This window comes from Moschus berezovskii, chromosome 19 (assembly GCF_049115385.1).
Source record: "Moschus berezovskii isolate FMDL1 chromosome 19, NW_MosBer_1.0, whole genome shotgun sequence".
Taxonomy (NCBI): Eukaryota; Metazoa; Chordata; class Mammalia; order Artiodactyla; family Moschidae; genus Moschus; species Moschus berezovskii.
The window spans coordinates 75,963,342-75,983,719 of NC_142478.1; the positions used below are offsets into that span (position 1 = coordinate 75,963,342).

Consider the following 20,378-nt stretch of genomic DNA (forward strand, 5'->3'; position numbering starts at 1 on the left):
CCCAGCACGTGGGATGCTGCGGCCCGGGACCACGATTGTCAGAGCCGCCCCTCTAGACTGTAAGGTTAGCTCCGCAGGAAGAGGCAGGTAGGTGGTGCACGTGAAAAAATCAATCAGGAGAATGAGGGAAACGGCAAGAGGGGTGCTGACCAGGAAGGAAGCCCGCGCACGCTGGGCGGGGCGAGTCCACTCACTGCGCAGCCCCCGGGCGGCGCGGGCGCCGCGGGAAGGCCGGAGCCTTTGTGATGTCACTGCCCCGCCCACCGGGAGAATGGTTGCCATGGCGACGTAAACCGAAAGCCTGGACTCGCGGAGCCCCGGGGCAGCAACTCAGAGGCTTCGGAGCGAGCACCGGTGGGTGCGCTCGGGACCTGGGCGGGAGCCACGGGCGGGGTCGGGGCGGACACTTCGCGCGCCCTTCCAAGCCCCTGTCGCAAGGCTCCCTGTTCCTTACTCATCGCATTGCCAGCCGTCTGGCAACCCCTCTTCCCTCCAGGCCCATGCACCCTCGCCACACGCCCGGACGGGCCAGACGTGGGTGTGAGGAGGCCCGGCCCTGCTACAAGCCGAGTACCCCGATTCCTTTCGTGGAGGCTGCAGCAGGCATGCGGCTGGAAGGGTGCAAGCTTTGGAGTCAAGGACTCTCGGGCGGGAGTCCCAGCCTCGGCCCTTCCTGGCTGTGTGACTTCGGACAGTTTGCCACTTTGTTTCCTCCTCTGCAGAATGCAGACTAGCTCCGCAAATAGTGAAAACAAGCGCCATGGTGGGGCGGAACGCTTGATGGGCCGCCAATGAGTGCCTCCCCCGGTCCTCAGGGAGCTTACATTCTGGGGGAATTAGGTAATCGACAGTCGTTAAAGGGATACATCAGCTCTTGGAAACTGGTTAAAGGGAAGAGGATGGGGTGGTGGGAAGATGCTTCTGGAGAGGGGCGGGCCTGAGCGCTGGGCGAGGGTGGGAGGGGCCGAGGCTCGGGCTGGCGGTGGGTGGGCGGCTCTGCGGGCAGGACCAGCCCTGGGCTGCTGGAAGCACGCGGGGCAGAGGAGGGAGGCGCTGCGGGTCGGAGCTGCAAGTGTCCTCCTGGTGAGCTTTGGGCAGGTGCCCGCTGTTCTCAGCAGCCGTCAGCGGAGGGCGGGCGGAGGGCTGCGGGCTGCATGCTGCGGGCTGGGCCTGGGCCCATCCGGCTCAGACCCTGTCTCTGCCCAGGTTGGGAGTCTCCTCTAGCCCATGTCAGGTTTCTCAGTGCACGCTTCCTCCTCGGCGCCGATGTCGGAGATCCTGCCTCCTATGGTCTCCAAGAGCGTCACTTTCAACAGTAAGTGCTGGGCTGGGAGGGCTTGCGCAGCGTCAGAGGCAGCCTTAGGGGGCCTGGGCGGCGGGTTCAAGGTGGAATCAAGGCGACAGCGATTCTAAGCCAGGCCACCGACCAGAAATCACAGGCTTGGCCAACTTCCCTAGAAACTCCATGCTGTAATCCCTAGGGCTGCTGTAGCCAAGCCCCACCCCAGCCCGGGGCTTAACCCCCAGAGTGTATTGTTTCACAGCTGCGGGGACCTCGAGTCCCGGGCAGGGATGCTTCCATTCTGAGGCAGGAGGGGACCCGCTCCCTGTGCGCGCGCAGCTTCCGGTGGTGTGCTGGCGCCCTCTGGTGGTGATCGGCAGAAGCGCCGCCTTGGTCTCGCCTTCACCTTCACTCCATCCTCAAGTTCGACGTGTGTGTCCGTTATTTCCCCTTCTTGTTAAGGCTGTGCACACTCGCCCGGCGTGACCTCACCAGGGTTACATCTGCAGCCACTCTCTTTTCAAGCAGGGCTGCACGCTATGGCGCCGGGCGTTGGGACTTCAGATCTTCAAAAGCATTCGTTTGAGGGGGGAACACAGCTCACCCCGAGACAGACCTCGAGGAGGATGCCGCCGTGGAGGTGGGGCTCGCTCAGCCTTCCTGCAGCCTCAGCTGCTGGCCAGCCCCCCGCGCTGGAGGCCCCCACCTCCTCCCCGGGCTCCTGCTGAGTGGCCCCGGGCGTGGCCGCGGGGCTGAGGGGCAGAACTGGCCACACACCCTCTGCTTTGGTTTACTGGTCTTGAACTTCCGATTCCAAAGGGCGTTGAGAGCCCCCGTGTGAAACTCCAGCTTCCTGGAGGCTCCGCTGTGTTCTCTCTCCCTCCAAGCTTGACGCCCGCCGTGCTCACACCTTGCACACATCCACACAAATGCACACACAGTCTGTCCTTTTCTCACACCAATGGCCACACAGAAACGCTCCCTGTGCCTTCTTCCCCATCAACCCAGATGCTGTGCAGACTGTTGCCTATCAAACCCTGAGCTCCTGTAAACCCAGTGCTTCCAGCAAAGGCGCTTCCACGTGTGCGGGCACCAGTCTCTGTTGGCGACTGCTGTCCATGGCTGTCCCTCTTACACTGTGTGCTCTACGCCCTCCCTCTTTCTCATCCGCTCTGCTCCGGAGTAAACTGAAAAATGAAGAAAGGTTGAACTGGGGTTCCCAGAAAAAAGATAGCTTTGAAATGTTTACAGATAACAAAATAACTCTAAATGCGCTCACACAGAACGATGCAACATAATGGTGCTGTTGACGGAAAAAATACTCACAACCTACAAGTTCGGAATTATGTTTCATTCCCTGGGGATATTTGGGCGTCCTTGTGGTAAAGAACCGCCTGCTAACGCAGGAGACTCAGGAGGTGCGGGTTCGGTCCCTGAACTGGGAAGATCCCCTGGAGTAGGAAATGGCAGCTCACTCCAATAGACTCTCCTGGGGAGTCTCATGGACAGAGGAGCCTGGCAGGCTACAGTCCACGAGGTCGCAAAGACTCAGACCTGACTGACCACACACAAAAGTTGAGTTATGTTTTGTTTAGTGTGAATTTTGTAGGACTTCACGCCTGGGAGAAACAGAACTGCGACAAGCAGGGGAGGGAGGAGGCGGGCTGCAGAAGTTCTGCAGGTTGGGCGCAAGTTAGGGAGCCCTAACAGCCAAAAGTTAGTGTTAATGAAAGCAAGCCAGAGAGCCGGGTTAAGGGAGTTAGCGATTCTCCAAGTGTGGGGAGATGCAAGAGTCTGGGCTCGCTGAAATCATTCCTTTCATGTGCCTGCCACCTCCCTGGGGCCAGTGTCCTTCCTTTTCCATTGGCACTGGCGCCCTGGGATCACAGGTATTGTTCTCCTTCCTGGGTGCCCTGGAGGGCAGGAGTCACTTCAGACTGTGACTTCCTTGTTTATTGATGTGGCGGAAAATACTCCATTCTCATAGGGGAGGGTGTTCTGGGCCATGAGCTGGGGATGAGGTGAGGTGCTGGAGGAAGAGACAGAGGCCACTGTGGGCCAGTGTGTGGGGCCCTGTGGGCAGGGGGAGGACCGTTTGGCTCTGCTGGGATGATGGAGACAGCCCAGGTCTACGAGTGTGTGACTGGGGCACCATTCCTCCCACCTTGAGTGGGGGTTGGGGGGAGAAATGGCCACAGCTCCATCGAGACATGGCTAGTCCGTGCCCTGGTGTTGAGGGCAGAAGACCTCGGTGGGGAGCTTGGCCTGGCAGAGGGGCTGGCCACACCAGAGCGGAACCCAGGCTTCCCAGGCAGGGCTGGTGGGGCCAGAGCTGCAGCACTTCTGCTTCTGGGAGACGCGGCCTGTGGCTGGTCCCCCTGTATCTGGGGGCTCCTGACATCCAGGCCAGAACCTGCCTGAGCCTCTTGGGTCCAGGGGTGGATTGGGAGGGAGTGATCACTGAGTGGATGGTGGTATCTCCCGAAGGCGAGACTGGGCGGGGCGAGGGGTCATTCCTGGTGAAGGAAGCTCACTGCCAGGGTCTAACCTGAGCAGGCTGGTCGAGGGTGGGGCGTCCTCCCCGATGTCTGCACCTCCCGCGCTGGGGACGCTCCCGCCCCGTGTGTAGGCGTCCCTTCCCCCATCCACTGCTGACTGTAGGGGTGGGGCTGGATGCGGTCCTTTAATTTGGTGATTTAGGGTTAGGGTTAGATCCCTTCCCCCATCCACCGCTGACTGTAGGGTGGGGCTGGATGCAGTCCTTTAATTTGGTTAGGGTTAGGGTTAGGTCCCTTCCCCCAACCACCGCTGACTGTAGGGGTGGGGCTGGATGCGGTCCTTTAATTTGGTGATTTAGGGAACATGGTTTTCAGTGACCCAGCCTTAGTCTGGGGAGCCGCAGAATTGGGCTGTCCGAAGCCCGGGCTGGCGGCCGCGTGTGGGCGCGCCTGCTCTGTGCCTGGCACTGTGCTGGAGTGCAGAGGTCAAGGGCACAGAGGCAGGCCTGCTGTCAGAGGGTTTGGGGCAGCGTGACCTGCTGCTCTCCTCTCTGCTTCTCGGACAGACCAGGCAGTCCCTGTACAGAGTGCCCCCGCATCCCCGCACGAGCTTACTCAGTGAGCCACCTCCCCACCCCACCATCCAGGGCTTTCCTGGGGCGCCCACACCTTCCCCACCCTCCTTCCCCAGCTTTATCTTCTAGTAGCCCGGGCCCCCTCCCCCCGCCGGTAGACTGTCATCTGCCTGAGGGCTGGGGGCTCTCTGTTTGCCTCTAAGACTGCTGTCTTTTCCAAAACCCGGTACACAGAAAGCCCGCAATGAAATTCTGTTAGGCTGCAAGCTTTCCCCAAGGGTCAGGACCTTCTGGCACTGCTTTCCAATGCTGTGCTGAGCTCAGCTGGAGCGTTAGACGGGGACGAAGAAGCAAGACTCTGCTCACTGATGACGTGATCCTGTATGTGGAGAAGAAAGCTCTGTGCTCATAGATGAATGCAGCAGCACAGGAGAACACGAGGTCAGTACTCAAACGGGAGTTGTGTTTCCATATTCCAGCCATGGACAGTCCAGCTTGGGAGTTAAAGGGCAGTTCCATTCACGACGGCACTGAATAGAATAGATACAGCCATGAACAGTCCAACTTGGGAGTTAAAGGACAGTTCCATTCACGACGGCACTGAATAGAATAGATGCAGCCATGAACAGTCCAACTTGGGAGTTAAGGGGCAGTTCCATTCACGACGGCACTGAATAGAATAGATACAGCCATGAACAGTCCAACTTGGGAGTTAAAGGACAGTTCCATTCACGATGGCACTGAATAGAATGGATATCCAGGAAAGGGGTGATGTCGTGGGCGATGACCAAGCAAGAAGACCTGGGAGTCTGTCTCTCCACCAAAATGACTCTCCAGCAGGCAGGCGCTGTCAGAACCCCGGACAGGACCTCCCCAGCTTCCAGGAAAGAAGTTAATGCCAAGGCGGGGGGATTCCGGGGGATTCTGGCATTTTGTGGCGTGGCTACCAGCCTCCAGCCTCCGGTCCAGCAGCAGTGGGGAGGGCAACCTGAGTTCCTGGCGTGGCTTGCTGGTGCCAGTGTAGCAGGAAGAAGTCAGTTCTGACCCCATGTTGGAACTGTTTGTTTGACTTGCTTTCCGTCACTTTTGCTATCATAATCATACAGAACGGCCTGCCTCAGAGAATCCTGCCCCTCTGCCTGACTGTTAAGTGCCTTTGTCCAGAACACTGTCCACCTATGGATGGCAAAGAAGGAACTGACACATCCCCCTGCCTGGGGCTTGCCATTCTAGGAGATGTTTGTAAGACTAATGGCCTGTTCACGTTGCTTCCCCATCTCCTGCCGTCTCTGATCTATAAAAGAACCGGCGTCCAGACCCCATTGTGTTCATTCACCTAATTGTGTCCGACTGTCTGCGACCCCATGGGCTGCAGCACGCCAGGCCTCCCTGTCCATCACTAGTTCCCAGAGTTCGCTCAAACTCACATCCATCGAGTCGGTGATGCCATCCAACAATCTCAGCCTCTGTCATCCCCTTCTCCTGCCTTCCCAGCATCAGGGTCTTTCCGAGAGCCCACGAGATGGTTATTTTGAGGCGCGAGCTGCCGTCTCCTCGATCTGCCGGCTCCCTGATTCAAGTCTCTCGTTCTCAGTTTCATTGGGCTCTCGTGCGGCGAGCAGAGCTAGTTGCACTTGGAAACACAGGGTGGACAGCAAGGATCGTCCTCCAAGTTGGGCTGTCTGATTGCTGAAGGGCCACACAGAGGCTGGAGCCACTTCCCTGCCACGTCTGTTGGTGGGAGTTTAGAAACAGGACCCCTTCTCTTGCTTTGGAGCCAGAGTCTTAGGAAATCTTTTCTTACAAATTTTATTTATTGATTTATTTTTGGAGAAAACCCAACCCCCATCGCCGCCCCATCGAGGAGCACAGACCCACGCCTTTCTCTTGTGGCACCTGGGCCATGGGAGTTTCTGGAGGGCAGGAGTGCCCAGGGCTTTGGGGTAGGGGGGCGTCGCGCCTGTGCTGTCCGAGCCCACCTCCCGTGTCTCGGTTTCCTCGGTTACCGAGAAGCAGCAGCGTCTCCCGAGTCTTGTGGGGACCGCTCCAGAGCTGACCCAGGGAGGCCCGGGGTGGGGTGAGCTCCCACCGTCCTGGACAAGCGGGCACAGGGGAGATGCTGGGACGAACCCAGACGAAGGAAGGGTGTGTGGACAAGCGCCATGGCGGCGAGAAAGGCACCTCGAAGAGGGACCAGGAGCCTGCACAGCGGGCTGGGCTCAGGGCTCAGGGCCGGGGGCCGTGGGGGCTGCCGCGGACAGGCTCTGCGCGGAGGAGGAGGGCCTGGCTGCGCGTCTAGGGATGCGCGAGGCACCGATTTGGCTGAGCTCCAGGCTCCTATAGGGCCCCTGGGGGATGTGTGGTGAGTTGTGGAGCGTTGGGGGAATCCAGTGCTGATGCGGGGTCATCTCCACAGACCCAGTGACCGGCGGGTGACCGCAGCCACCCACCTGCTCTCGCTGTGTTGCCTGCCTGCCTCAGGAGGCGCCGTGGTGTCAGCTAACAGGGGAACGGCAGGGAAGGGGGTCTCCGCGTCTTCCACTGCAGCCCCCAGAGGCCTGAGGAGGCTCCTAGCAGAAGGGTTAGCTAGGCGGGTGTCAGAGGCTCAGAGCCTGTGGCCTTTCTGAAAAAGCATCCTGCTCTGTCCATAGGAGCAAAGGGGAGGGGTGCCCAGCGGGAGTCACAAGCTGCCGTCATGGGTCAGGCACGTGTGCTGGAACTTTTGTGGCCCGTTTTTTGCTCAGTCCTCAAAACTTCCTGGCAAAGTCAGTATAATCATTGCAGGTGTGGGAGCTAAGGGTCATCTGGCAGGTGAGACCCCAGGGCTGGAGCCTCTGAAGTCTCCCTGGCCTGATGCCATGGGCACAGCTCTCACAAGCTGCTGAGTCTTTTGCTGTGGCTGTCACTTTTGTGTCTCCCCAGAGCATGGCCCAGAATCCATGGACAATAGTTCTTCAGTCACTGAAGAAAAGAAGCAGCATGCGAAAAAAGGCAAAGGTAATTCTGGACTTGGGAGTGCACGTCCCATCAGTGGGAGGCAAGCGCTCACCCTCAGGCCCCAGATGTCCTCAGATGTAGCTTCTGGTGGGAAGGAGAGTGAGAAAAGTTTCTGTTTTCGTTAGAAATTGGATTACTAAAAAAAAAAAAGAAAAAGAAATTGGATTACTGAAACCTGAAATAACAGGAATGTAAGCAACAAAGTAGGATTTAGTTTTCCTCCAGTAATGAGGAGTGTGGGAGGCAGGCCAGGGCTCTGTGAGCTCTACCAGAAGCAGTCCTACAAAATCTTCCATGTGACCAGGTACTAAGTCTTTCTGCTCCACTATCTTTACTTTCGGGTCTTTCAACCACAAGGTTGTTGCCTGGTCAAAAAATGGCTGTGGCAGCTCCAGCCATCACATCTGCTTCCAGACAGGGAGAAGGAGGAAAGGGAAGGGCTAACTCAGCCGTCCATGGGAAAAGATCTTCCCCAGAAGCCCCACCCAACAGTTTCTTGCCACACTCCATCTGTTATGGGGCCATCAGTATCTGCAAGGGAAGCTGAGAAATGTAGCTTTTCAGTGAGTGGCAAGGTCACCACCTGTTAGGAGATAGAAAGGGATGCATCTGGCAGCACATGCCTTGTCCTCTGGGCCCTGCTGTGTCCTCCATGCCTTGGCTTCCTGGACTCCCTCCTGGTTCCTTGGCTGTCCCCACCCCCAGCCCGGCCCCACAAGCCAGTCTGCTCCTCGCAGAGGTGCGCAGCTCTGAGCATGTTGCTGAGCCTGTCCTTCTCTGGCCAAGCTCCCGCCCTGGGCCTGGGCTTCCCCGTCCACCCTGCCCACGCCCACTTCCTCCTCCTGTTACTTATCAAAACCCAAACCTGCCTAGAAGTAGAGACTGGAGGTCAGTGAACTCGTGTGCTCATCACCAGATCGGAAGCAGACGAGATTTAGCCATGTTTGCTTCACCTGTCCTTCTTCTCTTTTTTCTTTTTTTGTCTTTGGCAGAATATTTTACTGTTTCAAAATTTGTTGTTTCTCTTGAAGTGTAGTTGATTTACCCTGTTGTGCTATATAGCAAAGTGACTCAGCTATACACATATATACATTCTTTTTTATATTCTTTTCCATTATGGTTTATCCCAGGATATTGACTACCTGTGCTGTACAGTGAAAGTGTTACTCAGTCATATCTGACTCTTTGCGACCCCATGGACTGTAGCCCGCCAGGCTCCTCTGCCCATGGGATTCTCCAGGCAAGAATACTGGAGTAGGTTGCCACTGCCTCCTCCAGGGGATTTTCCTGACCCAGGGATCGAACCTGCGTCGCTTGTATCTCCTGCATTGTAAGGTGGGTTCTGTACCACTCGTGCCGCCTGGGAAGCCCTGTTTTGGCTGCACTGGGCTTTAGCTGGGCACACGAGAGCTTTGTCTTCATTGTGGCGTGCAGGGTCTCTAGTTGGCAGCGTGTGAACCCTCAGTTGCGGCTGTGGGATCTGGTTCCCTGACCAGGGGTCAGACCTGGGCCCCCTCCACTGGCAGCACGGAGACTTAGCCCCTGGACCCCAGGGAAGCCCCTGTGGCGCATGTGAGGCGCCGCGTCTGAGGGACGACGTGAGGTGTCTGTCTTTTTCTCTCTGACTTCACTTCTGTGATCATCGCTGGTTGCATCCACGTCTGAGGGACGGCGTGAGGTGTCTGTCTTTTTCTCTCTGACTTCACTTCCTGGGATCATCACTGGTTGCATCCACGTCTGAGGGACGGCGTGAGGTGTCTGTCTTTTTCTCTCTGACTTCACTTCCTGGGATCATCGCTGGTTGCATCCACGTTGCTACAGATGCTGCCACAATAAACTCCAGACGTTATTTCATTCCTCCAGTGTGCATTTTTCAAATATCAGGACCTTTCTCACATGCCCAGCAGCAGATAACCAGGCCAACGTCAGACTTTCCCGGTTGTCTCAGGAACGTCTTCCCACAGAAGACTTGTTCTCATCCAAAGTCAGTTGAGATCTGAGCACCTTCAGTCTTGTCTAACCGAGCAGAGCGGCCTCCGCGCCCTTTCATCCTCTGTGCTTGCCTGGTGGGGACGTGGTCTTACTAACCCGACAGCGTTTCCCTGTGGTGAGCACGTCTGTTCCCTTCCTGGTGGTGTCACTGAGGCTGTGTCTGTGGGTCCTGCATTTCCTCTGGCTCAGCGTTAACCAGGGTGCCTGAGAGAACCTGTGTCTGCCTGTGTGTGCACACACCCCTTCCCGGTGGGCTGTGTGCCTTCAGCTGCCTCCCTGGGAGCCACCTGGGAGCCCTGGGTTCAGCCTGATCCCTCATTGCCGACCCCAGCTGTTCACCCACCAGTTTCTTCTACTCATGATGCTTGCATTGAGCTGAGCATGACATTAAGGGCCAGGGGTCTGCATTGTGGCTTGTCTGTCTGTCTTCACTGAGGTACCATTCCTATGCAGTGCAAAGACAAACCTCCAGGTTACAGTTTGATCCATTTTGATAAATGTGTACAACTCTGTGTACAACCTCCACCCCGTTTGCCATCTAGAACGTTTCCCTCCTTTCTCCCGAGGATGGATGATGGTCTGCTGTCCCCATCAGTTCAGTTCAGTTCAGTCACTCAGTCGTGTCCGACTCTTCGCAACCCCATGGACTGCAGCACACCAGGCCTCCCTGTCCATCACCAACTCCTGGAGTTTACTTAAACTTACGTCGATCGAATTGGTGATGCCATCCAACCATCTCATCCTCTGTTGTTGCCTTCTCCTCCCACCTTCAATCTTTCCCAGCATCAGGGTCTTTTCAAATGAGTCAGTTCTTCGCAGCAGGTGGCCGAAGTATTAGAGTTTCAGCTTCAGCATCAGTCCTTCCAATAAATATTCAGGACTAATTTCCTTAAGGATGGACTGGTTGGATCTCCTTGCAGTCCAAGGGACTCTCAAGAGTCTTCTCCAGCACCACAGTTCAGAACCATCCATTCTTCCACGCTCAGATTCCTTTATAGTCCAGCTCTCACATCCACACATGACCACTGGAAAACCACAGCCTGCCTGCCACCGGCCGGCTGCTGAGCGCCTTTATAGTCCAGCTCTCACATCCACACGTGACCACTGGAAAGACCACAGCCTGCCTGCCACCAGCCGGCTGCCGGGCACCCTCGGAGCCCCTGACGCCCCCCTTCTGTCCTTGTTCATCTCCCCACCGGTGACGGGGCTTCGCTGGCGGCAGGAGCTCCCCTCCCTTCAGTCCCCCAGAGCACAGGTCCTGCCGCCCATCCCCTCCCTTCCTTCTTTCGTCCTGCTGGCCGTGTGGGACCCTTTTAGGTGTCTGAGGGCCTGGCTGGTCCAGCGCGTGCTCTGTGACAACCCTTCCTTGCGCACGTGCATTGCCGATGCGTTTGTGGGGAGAGATGGGCTCCGCGCCCTCCTGCTCGTCCACCATCTGCTGTTCTGAGGCTGTCTCCCCCGCGCGTGCCAGGAGGACTGGAACTGCTGCTGGGATGTTAAACTTTAGAAGTTGTCACTGAACATCTACCAGAGCCACTGTACCAGCTCACAGCCCACCACCAGGTGTGAGGGCTCTGGTCACTTCGTGCCGCTCCAGCCCTGGGCACCGGCCCTTCCTTTCTGGGTTACCTTTCTGGCACGCCGCTGGGCATGCGTTAGCATCCCGTGTTCCCCGTGACTAGCGAGGGGGACGAGCTGTGTTTACGGGCATTGATGATTCTTTGCTCTGAAGCACCTGCCTTCGGCCCACTTTTCTACTCGGTTGTCTGTCTCCTTAGTTTAATGATTCCTGGGCTTCCCTGGCCGCCCAGTGGTAAAGCATCTGCCTGCTAATGCAAGAGACGCGAATTCGATTCCTAGGTCAGGAAGGGCTCCTGAAGAAGGAAACAGCCAATCTATTCCCGTATTCTTGCCTGGGAAATCCCATGAGGGGCAGAGCCCCAAGAAGCCTGCCAAGCTCCTGCAAGTGATGCAGCTGCGCCAGGCACTGTCCATGACCGTCAGCCAGCAGCAGGGCACCCTGCCCAGCGTGCCCAGCGGGGTGGAGTCCAAAAGGTGAGTGGGCATGGGGAGGGGTTGATAGAGGAGACTGGCCTGCTGGGGGGCGGCCCCCAGTGGCGCCAGCTCAGAGTGCCTGGAACAGGGAAGAGGCTGAGGAAGGGCCGTGTCCAGCCTGGAGGGTCAAGAGTTAAACGTAAGCCTGAAAATCGAGGTGTTTCCTGAGCAGACACTTATGTTCGTGTGATTTGGTGAACTTGAGCTTGGGGTGGCCCACGTGGGTGCTGCTGGGACAGTCAAAGGTGCATGGCGGAGGCAGCTGGGGGCGGGGGGGTGCTTGGGAGAGGACCCGCCTGCCCGGACCCTCAGAGTCCAGAGTGCTGGCCGGGGGGCTGGCAGAGCCTCTGAACCTTGAAAGGGAAACAGGAAGTCTGGATTTTCATATAAAATATCCCAAACTTTAATTATGACAGTTATTTTCAAGTCTTATGCAAAACACGGTAAGGGACAAACAAACCGACCAGATCCAGCTCTGGTGACTCACCCCGTAGCCCCTGCAAGACCCTCTTGGGGACCACCAAGCCGCCCTGGGGCCTGTCCTGAATGTCTTCCTGTGATTCCCTGACACCCCCCCCCCCCACACACACACGCCGTGATGACTGACCGCAGGACACGCCTGCCCCACCGCCGCCTCCGGGGCCCCCTGCTCCTCCAGCAGAGTCACTGTACACCCCAGCCTCTCCGGGTGGGCTCCCCACAAGGTGCGGAGGGGCGGGGGCGCCTGACAGCCAGGCAGAGCTGCACCCTGGCCTTGCCTCAAGTCCCCGCCCTGGGGTCCAGGGCTGCAGAGGCCAGGGAGTTTCGGCAGGGTTCCGACACAATCAGACCTGGGTCTTGTACCTTTCTCTCTGATTTTGTGGTGCACGTGGCAGGTCACTAAGCACACAGGCCAGGCACGTGCAGAGGTTAGCTCTGGTCCCCATAACCCCTCCGTGCCGGGCTGTGGTCTCCAGCTCCGGGATCTGTTGTGTGTGCCTCCTCTGGCGAGGTGCCCTCAGCCTTGGAGCTCCCGGCAGCAGGGAAAGTCCCTGGAAGCAGAGGTCTGGGACCTCCGCCTGCCAGCCCCGTGACCACGGCCACTGTGCACATCTGGGCAGGTCGCGGGCCGCACAAGGCACTTGACCGGGAGGGCGAGTCAGAGCTGGAGTCCAGCTTGGCCGCAGGCTGTGTCCTCTTGGAAGGAAGAGTCTCAGAAGGGCGCCTTCCAGGCCGAGAGTGACCTTGGGCAGGTGACTGGCTTTCTGACGGCAGGGCTCTCGTGGGCCGATTCGGTGGCATCTGTGTGCGTGGGGCCCCCTGGTGGCTCAGACGGTAAATCCGCCCGCCAGTGCAGGGGATGCAGGTTCAGTGCCTGTTCTGGGAAGATCCCCTGGAGGAGGAAACGGCAACCCGCTGCGGTATGCTTGCCTGAGAAATCCCACGGACAGAGGAGTCTGGCGGGCTGTCGTCCTCGGGGTCGCAGAGTCGGACAATAAAATCAGTGTGCACACAGGGTGAGGCACAGACCTCACCAGCTCCGGGGGCGGCAGAGCCTGCGTGTCCATACAGGGTGCAGGCTGGGAGGGGTGATGGATGCAGGACTGAGGTTGGCCAGGTCCCCCCAGTGCTTGCAGCCCTCACAGCCTTCCCTGTGGCCACTGGGCCATGCGTGTCCAGCAAGGTCCCTGACGTGTGGTGTGTCACAGCAGCTGTGAGAGGGGCCAGTGATGACATGTGCTAAGGAGGGAGCGGGGCAGGGAAGGCCCAGGTGGGAGGGAAAGAACGGGGACCAGGGAGGGGCCTGGCAGTGGGAGCCGTGGGTCTGAGGTCGGGTTGGCTCCTGGATCTCAGGAAGGAGCTGCTGGGGCTGGCAGCCTCGAGGCGGGAGCTGCGCTTTATTCTAACCAGAGTGAGAGGGACTGACTGGGCGTGGTGTGACCGGGGCCACAGGAGGGGCCGAGAGGAGGTTGGGGCCACGGTCTCGGCTGCCGGGGGGACAGAGGACGGGACGAGGGCTGGTTGGGGAGGTGCCCCAGGCCCCGACCCCGTGTCCCTGCAGGTCCAGCTCCACCCTCCCTGTGGAGGACGACCTCGACAGCGACGATGGGGAGGTGAGTGCCTGTTCCCACGGGGCTGCAGGGCGGGGCCCGCTGACCCGGGTCCTCACCCGGCTCTGCTCGCAGGAGCTGGAGCTATACTTCACAGACCTGCAGCAGCTCCTTGACATCTTCACAAAGCTGGAGGAGCAGAACCTGTCCCTGGTCCAGAACACCCAGGAGATGGAGGAGGCCCTGGAGGAGCTGAGCTTCACCCTGAAAAACACCCAAACCCGCATGTAGGTCTCAGGCAGGGCTCCGCGGCGGGATGGCCCACCCTGCCCTGTCCATGGTGCTGGCCCTGCCGGCTCTGGGGAGAGGCCGTGTCCTCTTGGGCCCGGAGCTGAGGTTCAGAGTGGGCCAGGCGGGTGGAGCCCTGAGGGGCTGACCTCTCCCCACCCTGCAGCAGCCTGCGGTCGGAAGGGGGTATCTCCACGGACACCCCCCAAGGTGGTTCTGTAATGATTATTTTACTGGCTCAGCAGTAAAGAATCTGCCTGCAATGCAGGAGCTGCGGGTTCCATCCCTGGGTCGGGAGGATCCCCTGGAGGAGGAAATGGCAACCCACTCCAGTATTCTTACCTGGAGAATCCCATGGACAGAGGAGCCTGGTGGGCTACGGTCCATGGGGTTGTAGAGTCCAACATGACTGAAGCGACTGAGCACACGTGCATTTATTTTACTAATGATTATAATGATTAGCACCGTCATTTGTTATTTAATAGTAGTAATATGATCCAAGCTACTTGACTCTCCAGCCTTCGTCATGTAGTGTTTCCTGCCCAGCGTTGGCTCAGAGTAAGTTTTCTGGAACAGAGAGAGGCATCAGTTTTATTGTTGACATGAAGCACTGCAGAGCCTGTTTGGGCAGCGTCTGGCTCCAGGTGAGGCCAGCTGGGAGCAGGGGATCACCGCTTTACTCCCGAACCTGGAGTAAGCACCCACTCTGGGTCAGGCCGGGGTCTGGGCCCTTCATAAATAAGGTAAACCCTGCCCCATGAGCTGGCAGCCCAGGGGAGCCGACTTCGAGGCTCTCAGATTTGCCTTGTGGGTAGTAACACATGCTAGGGGTAAAGGGTCCTATGAGGAGGAGGTTGAAGTGGAGGTTGGCGGCAGATGGGAGAGGGCAGGGGAGGCTCCCAGGGAGGGTGTCCTTTCAGCCATGGACTTGCTGAGTGATGGGACACCGCAGGGAATCTTGGGGGAAGAGGGAACCGCGTGCAAAGGTCCTGAGGTGGAGCCAGCCCATAGCTCTGACCGCTTGTGTGCTCACGTCCTGTTGATCAACACCCTGCCTTGGATAATTTCCTACCAAGAGTCTCCAGAATAATGCTGAAACACGAGCTCTCAGGAAAGACTGTTTCCTGCCAGTGCAGGAGGTACAACAGACTCAGGTTCGATCTCTGAGTCGGGAAGAGCCCCTGGAGAAGGGAACAGATACCCACTCCAGTATTCTTGCCTGGAGAGTCCCATGGACAGAACAGCCATGCAGGCTCCAGTCCAAAAGACTGGACTGGGGTTGAAAAGAGTCGGATGTGACTGAGCACACACACAGTGGGGAAAAAGCATCTTTTTATCCCAAACACCTGGGAAAGAAATAGAAGAATAAAATTACCCGCCCCCCCATCTGGTCCATGTAAAAGGGGCGCTGGCTGCAGGGTCACTCGTGTCCAGGCACTGGACGCAGAGGAAGCTCTAAGGAGCAGGCTGGACTCTTGGCAGTCATGCAGCACTGGGAGATGCACCGCTGACTCTGCAGTGGACACTCAGGGTTGAGGGGAGGTCCGGCCTCTGTTCTTATCCTGGGTGCCCTGCTTGCCCCCCATAAGGGCCCAGGCCTTGAGGGAGGGTGTGTGTGAGCTGCAGGTGGTCCACCTGTCCACCCGCCTCTGAAAGCCTGGGAGGGCTGGCTGGACCATTTCCGCCCCCCTCGCACTCAGGCTCCTGGCCTCAGCCCCACAGCCATGGGGCTGCATCCTGGAGGGCTGCCAGGGGGCGGAGGCCTGTACCCCGGCACCCGTGCTCATGACAGAGGGCCAAGGAGCCGCTCCCATGGCACTTTGCCTAAACACAGGAAAATGTCGGTGGTTCTGCTCACCTGGGCGGAGCCTCAGAACCACCGTAGGGAAAGGGGCACCTCTAGACCCTACAGGCACAGCTGGCTGAGCGACTAGTGTCCTGCTCACTCTGGTCAGGACTGGCATGCCGCTGCCCACACTGGCCAGACCCATGCCAACCATAAGAGCCAGGGTTTCTGCTCCAGAAACCCCAGCAGACAATGCATGTCTGCCATGACAGACTTAAGAAAAATTTAATATGTTTCATATAAAAGGTGATTGTTGCAATCCTATTCCTAGTGAAAGTGAAAGTCACTCAGTTGTGTCCGACTCTCTGCAACCCCATTGACTATACAGTCCATGGAATTCTCTAGGCCAGAATACTGGAGTGGGTAGCCTTTCCCTTCTCCAGGGGATCTTCCCAACCCAGGGATCGAACCCAGGTCTCCCACATTGCAGGCGGACTCTTTACCAGCTTAACCACCAGGGAAGCCCCTAAGAGGATTAAAAACTTGGGCTCGGAAAACCCTGTCCAGTGAACATCCACAGCAGCATTGTTCCCAAGAGATTAAAGGTAGAAACTGCCTAATGTCCACTGAAGAATGACTCTGGCAAAGCCTGGTCTCCCACGTGGTGTACTACAGTGGTCGTAAGAAGAAACGAGGCTCTGACCAGGCACGTTACAGGAGAGACAGACCTGAAAACACAGTGCCGGGTGAAAGAGCCAGACACAGAGGGACAGACGCCACAGGGCTCCGTGTTTATGTCCAGGAGAGACGGAGTGGAAGGGCTGGGTGAGAGTGACCGGGGGCTTCTCTCCAGTTAATGACACTGTCCTGAAACTAGATTATGATGGTCATGAAAAAAATTGGACATTTAGAAAGAATTTTATGGTGAATTCTGTACCTCAATGAGGCAGGTTTGGGTTTTCCCTTTTTTTTTTTAGCGTGGATTGTTAAAGATGTTAAATTTCCCCTGCATCTCACCAGGGCCTCTGAGGCTGGGGCTCTTGGCCCTCAGCATGCGGCAGGGCCAGCAGGCTCAGAGGTGCTGCTGCCCTTCAGGGACTGGGAGGTGAACCAGCTGAAGCAGTGGATCACCACGCTGATGACGTCCATTGCCAAGGAGGAAGAGATGGCCGCGGAGCTGGAGCTCAAAGCCCGCGTCTTCCATTTTGGCGAGTTCAAGGGTGATCAGGAGGTAGGACCCCGGATGGGCAGATGGCAGCGGTGGGCACGTGGCCATAGCCCCAGTGGAGGGTGGAGTCATCCCCGCCAGAGGGGCCTAGACCGCGGGAGAGCCAGCCCGGAGGCACGTGGTTCTCCAGGGCTGCCGTGGTCCTTGCCACTCGCCAGGCTCTGGGCTTGACCGATGGGCACCACTGGACATGGCCCTTGGCCCCAAAGCAGAACCAGCCGTGTGCTCACGCCCCATAAATGGGCAGCTCCGTACCACCCCTCCTCCATCCCTCCTTCCTTCCGTGAACTCATCTGCTTCCTAAACACTCAGTGCGTCTGGAAGTGACCCTGCAGGGAGGCAGGCAGGCACGTCCCCAGCCAGGCCAGGAGGGTGAGAGGACTCAGCACGGAGCCCAGGGGCCCAGGGCCTGAACCCAGCTTCCTAGTTCATTCGATTGCTGTTGAGAGCCTCCTGCCTTCCGGGCCAAGTACCCGGAGCCCCGAGAGCGGGCCGGGCATCTACCCCCAGACTACCGGGCACCAGCTGTACCCTGTGCCCCCTGCCCCCCGCCCCTCCCTCTTGGCCACCCCAGGGGACAGGGGTGTTGTGTCTTCTGAACATCAGAACAGGCTGGGAGGGGGGTCGTCTAGCCGAGCACTACAGAAAGCAGGCCACAGAACGTGGTCCCGGGGGGAGCTGAGGGCAAGGCAGGGGCAGAGTAGGTCACGGGGCCTCAGTGGGCACCCCGTGTCCAGGCAGGAGCCCCAGTAGGCACTGGGACCCGCGATCTGGCTGACCACAGAGGCCCAGGGCGTGGCCCTCTGCCCAAGAGAAGCCCGAGTGTCCAGCTCTGTGCCCCCTGACTTCCCGAGCACCCCCTGCTGGCTCGGCAGAGCCCCGGGAGGTCAGCTGGCTGAGGCATGGGGGCAGCCCGGGCCCGCGCGGCCCCGCTGGAAGGAGGCCTGCCCACCTCACAGGACAAGCTGCTGGAGAGTTTGAACTGCAAGGTGCTGGACGTCTACCAGCACTGCATGGGTGGCCAACAGGAGTCCAGCCTGGGCACCATGCAGATGCTGGCCACCATCGAGTACAGGCTGGACGAACTGCTTGAGAACCTGGAGCGCATGCCCCCAGCCCGCATCGAGCAGGCCGAGAAAGCCAAGGAGAAGGAGAGGCGCCTCCGGTGCGTGGGGGCCCCTGCACATCCCCACCAGCTCTGGACTGGCCCTGAGGACAGGGGCACGCCCTGGGGCTCCCCGCTGGGAGGGGGGTGTCTGGCTCACACCCCACAGGCTCAGCCCAGTGGGAAAGGTCCCTCCATTGGGAGGGGCATATGGTGGCCTTAGGGACCCCAGGAGCAAAGTGATGGGCAAACCCCCACCTCCCGCACCCAGCCGCCAAGGAGAAGGGACAGTGAGAGGCACTTTGCGGGCAAAGAGCTATACTGCCCGAGCCCGGGGAGGGAAAGGGCCGGCCTGAGAGCCGCTGAAGGGGAACAAACAAAGGGTGTGCCCCGTGGGCCCGATGGGGTGCAGGCTAGTTCCCGGCCACCTGGGTCATTCGGTCCCAGCAGAGTCCTGAGGCACGGCCATCTGCAATCAGCCATGTCTTTCCCACACACGAGGGCTCTCCCCCTGGGTCCCCAGACCCTGCTCAGGCACTGGACAAGGTTTGGTGGCCTCAAGTACAGACAGGAGGACTCGGGACTGCTGACCTTGCTGGGGCCTGGGCTTTCAAGGATGGTGATGCATCAGTGACCAGGGAGGGGAATCCAGGAACCTGGGCCTTCCGGGGGTGGTGGTGATGAGCCTCGAGCCAGGCCCTCCCAAGCAACCAGGGCCAGAGCCAGCAAGGAGGTGGGGCAGAGCGGCGCCGAGGCCTGAGGCTGCGTGGGGAGATGCTGGTGGCCTTCTCCGGGCCTCTGGTCGTTAACCTCGCCCTTCCTGCACCCAGACTCCGGGAAGAGAAGGCGAAGCTGCAGAAACAGCTGCAGGAGGAGCGACTGCTGCGGGCACAGCCGCGAGCCCAGGCCGACGTCAAGAAGGTAAGCGAGGCCCCGAGGAGGCGTGGCCCGGGGCGGGGCGGCCCAGAGGGGTGGGGCGTGTAGAGGGGGCGTGGCCAGGAGGGCTCATGGCTGCAGACCCTCCAGGTCTCGCCCACTTTTGTAGACATACTTGCTGGGGTCCTGTGGGGAGACGGGTCACCAGAGCAATGTCAGGGTGGAGCCAGGGTCCCCATCTCAGGCCTGCTCCCCGCCACCTGCCCCTGAGGACCTACTTCCTCCGGGCAACCTCCCAACCCTCCCTAGGAGCACTGGTGCCCACAGCTCCAGTGCCTCCTGGGGTCCCACCTACATTCCAGCCACACCCCAGGCCAAGGCCATCACCCCTCACTCACTGAGGGTCTCCCAGCCACTGCGTCCCCCATCCACAGCGTACGGGCCGGAGAAGCCACTGGCCTGCTGGACTTGTGGTCCTTGAAGTGTCCCGATCCTGACCCTGACCCGAGGACCAGTGTAGACCCCACGGAGTCTCTCCTGATCCTCGTGGCGAGAGAGATGTCCCTTTAGCCTGGCGTCTCCCGAGTTTCCGGGTGCCTCCTTCCTGCCCCGCCCCCACTCACCCAGGGCCAGCACCCTGGTGTGCAGGCCACATAGATTTCCCTACCCCGGCCCTCTCGGAGGCCCTGGCCTGTCCGCAGACCACACATGACCTCAGCCACCGGAAAGGCTGGGCTGGGCCTGGGCCCCAGGCTCCTGTGCGCTCAGGGCAGGTGTCCAGCCTCAGCCCGGGTGCAGTGAGGCCGGGGTGCAGGCTCACAGCATCCCCTCCCTGCAGCGGGGCAGGAGGCTAGTGTGCCGATCCCGGCCACCCGCCCTGAAGACCACAGAGCAGTCCAAGCACGAGCTGATGGACAGGGACAGGGAGGAGCCGCTGTTCTTCTTCACGGAGCGCGCTGGCCTCCCGCTGGCTGAGCAGAAGCAGACGGAGGCGTGGGGAGCAGAGGCGGAGCCTGCACGCCAGCACGGGCCCCTCACCGCCCACGCTGTGCCTTCGGTCTCACCTGAAATAAAAGCGGTGTCGCTCGGGCGCCTCCAGGCCTGTCTCGGGAGGCGGACACAGTAACAAACTCAGTCTCCGCTCATTGTCACTCAAACCAGGAAGTGATAAGGGTTAGGGGAAGAGATGGTTAGATGGCATCACCGACCGAATGGACTTGAGTTTAAGCAAACTCCGGGAGATAGCGGAGGACAGGCAAGCCTGATGCGCTACAATCCATGGGGTCCCAAAGAGTCAGACGTGACTTCGTGGCTGAACAGCAATGCTAAGGGGTGAGCCTGTTTGGACTTCCTGTCAGTCAGCTGCTGAGACAGACGTGACTGGGGTGGGATCAGTTGCCGCTCTGCACAGGGTGAGATGGGAGATCCGCTGCACGTTAACCTGAGGTGACGGGGTAAAAACGCCAGTGTAAACTGAGGTGATGTGTGGGGTCCCCCCTAGATCCACCCTGGGATCTTCTTCAGCTCCACCCAGTGCTGATGGGCTGCACGATGACTCTCAGTGGCCAAAGAACAAGTGTGGGAACGAGCACGGTTACTCTTTTTTTTTTTTTTTAAAGGATTTAATGCCCCTTTCGTTTATTTATTTATTTAAATTTATTTTATT

General features: G+C 58.9%; 1 protein-coding gene across 1 annotated transcript; it reads left to right on the forward strand.

Annotated features, from left to right (window-relative positions):
* Nucleotides 1–287: 287 nt before the first annotated feature.
* Nucleotides 288–19,838, forward strand: LOC129542615 (uncharacterized). The gene is made up of 13 exons (XM_088827869.1): nt 288–354; nt 723–840; nt 1,207–1,315; nt 1,808–1,999; nt 8,058–8,240; nt 10,457–10,737; nt 11,131–11,399; nt 13,441–13,492; nt 13,565–13,716; nt 16,524–16,734; nt 17,691–17,896; nt 18,667–18,757; nt 19,551–19,838. Exons 3-13 carry the CDS (start codon nt 1,228–1,230, stop codon nt 19,836–19,838), a joined length of 2,013 nt encoding a protein of 670 aa, XP_088683995.1. The 5' UTR covers nt 288–354; nt 723–840; nt 1,207–1,227.
* Nucleotides 19,839–20,378: the final 540 nt, after the last annotated feature.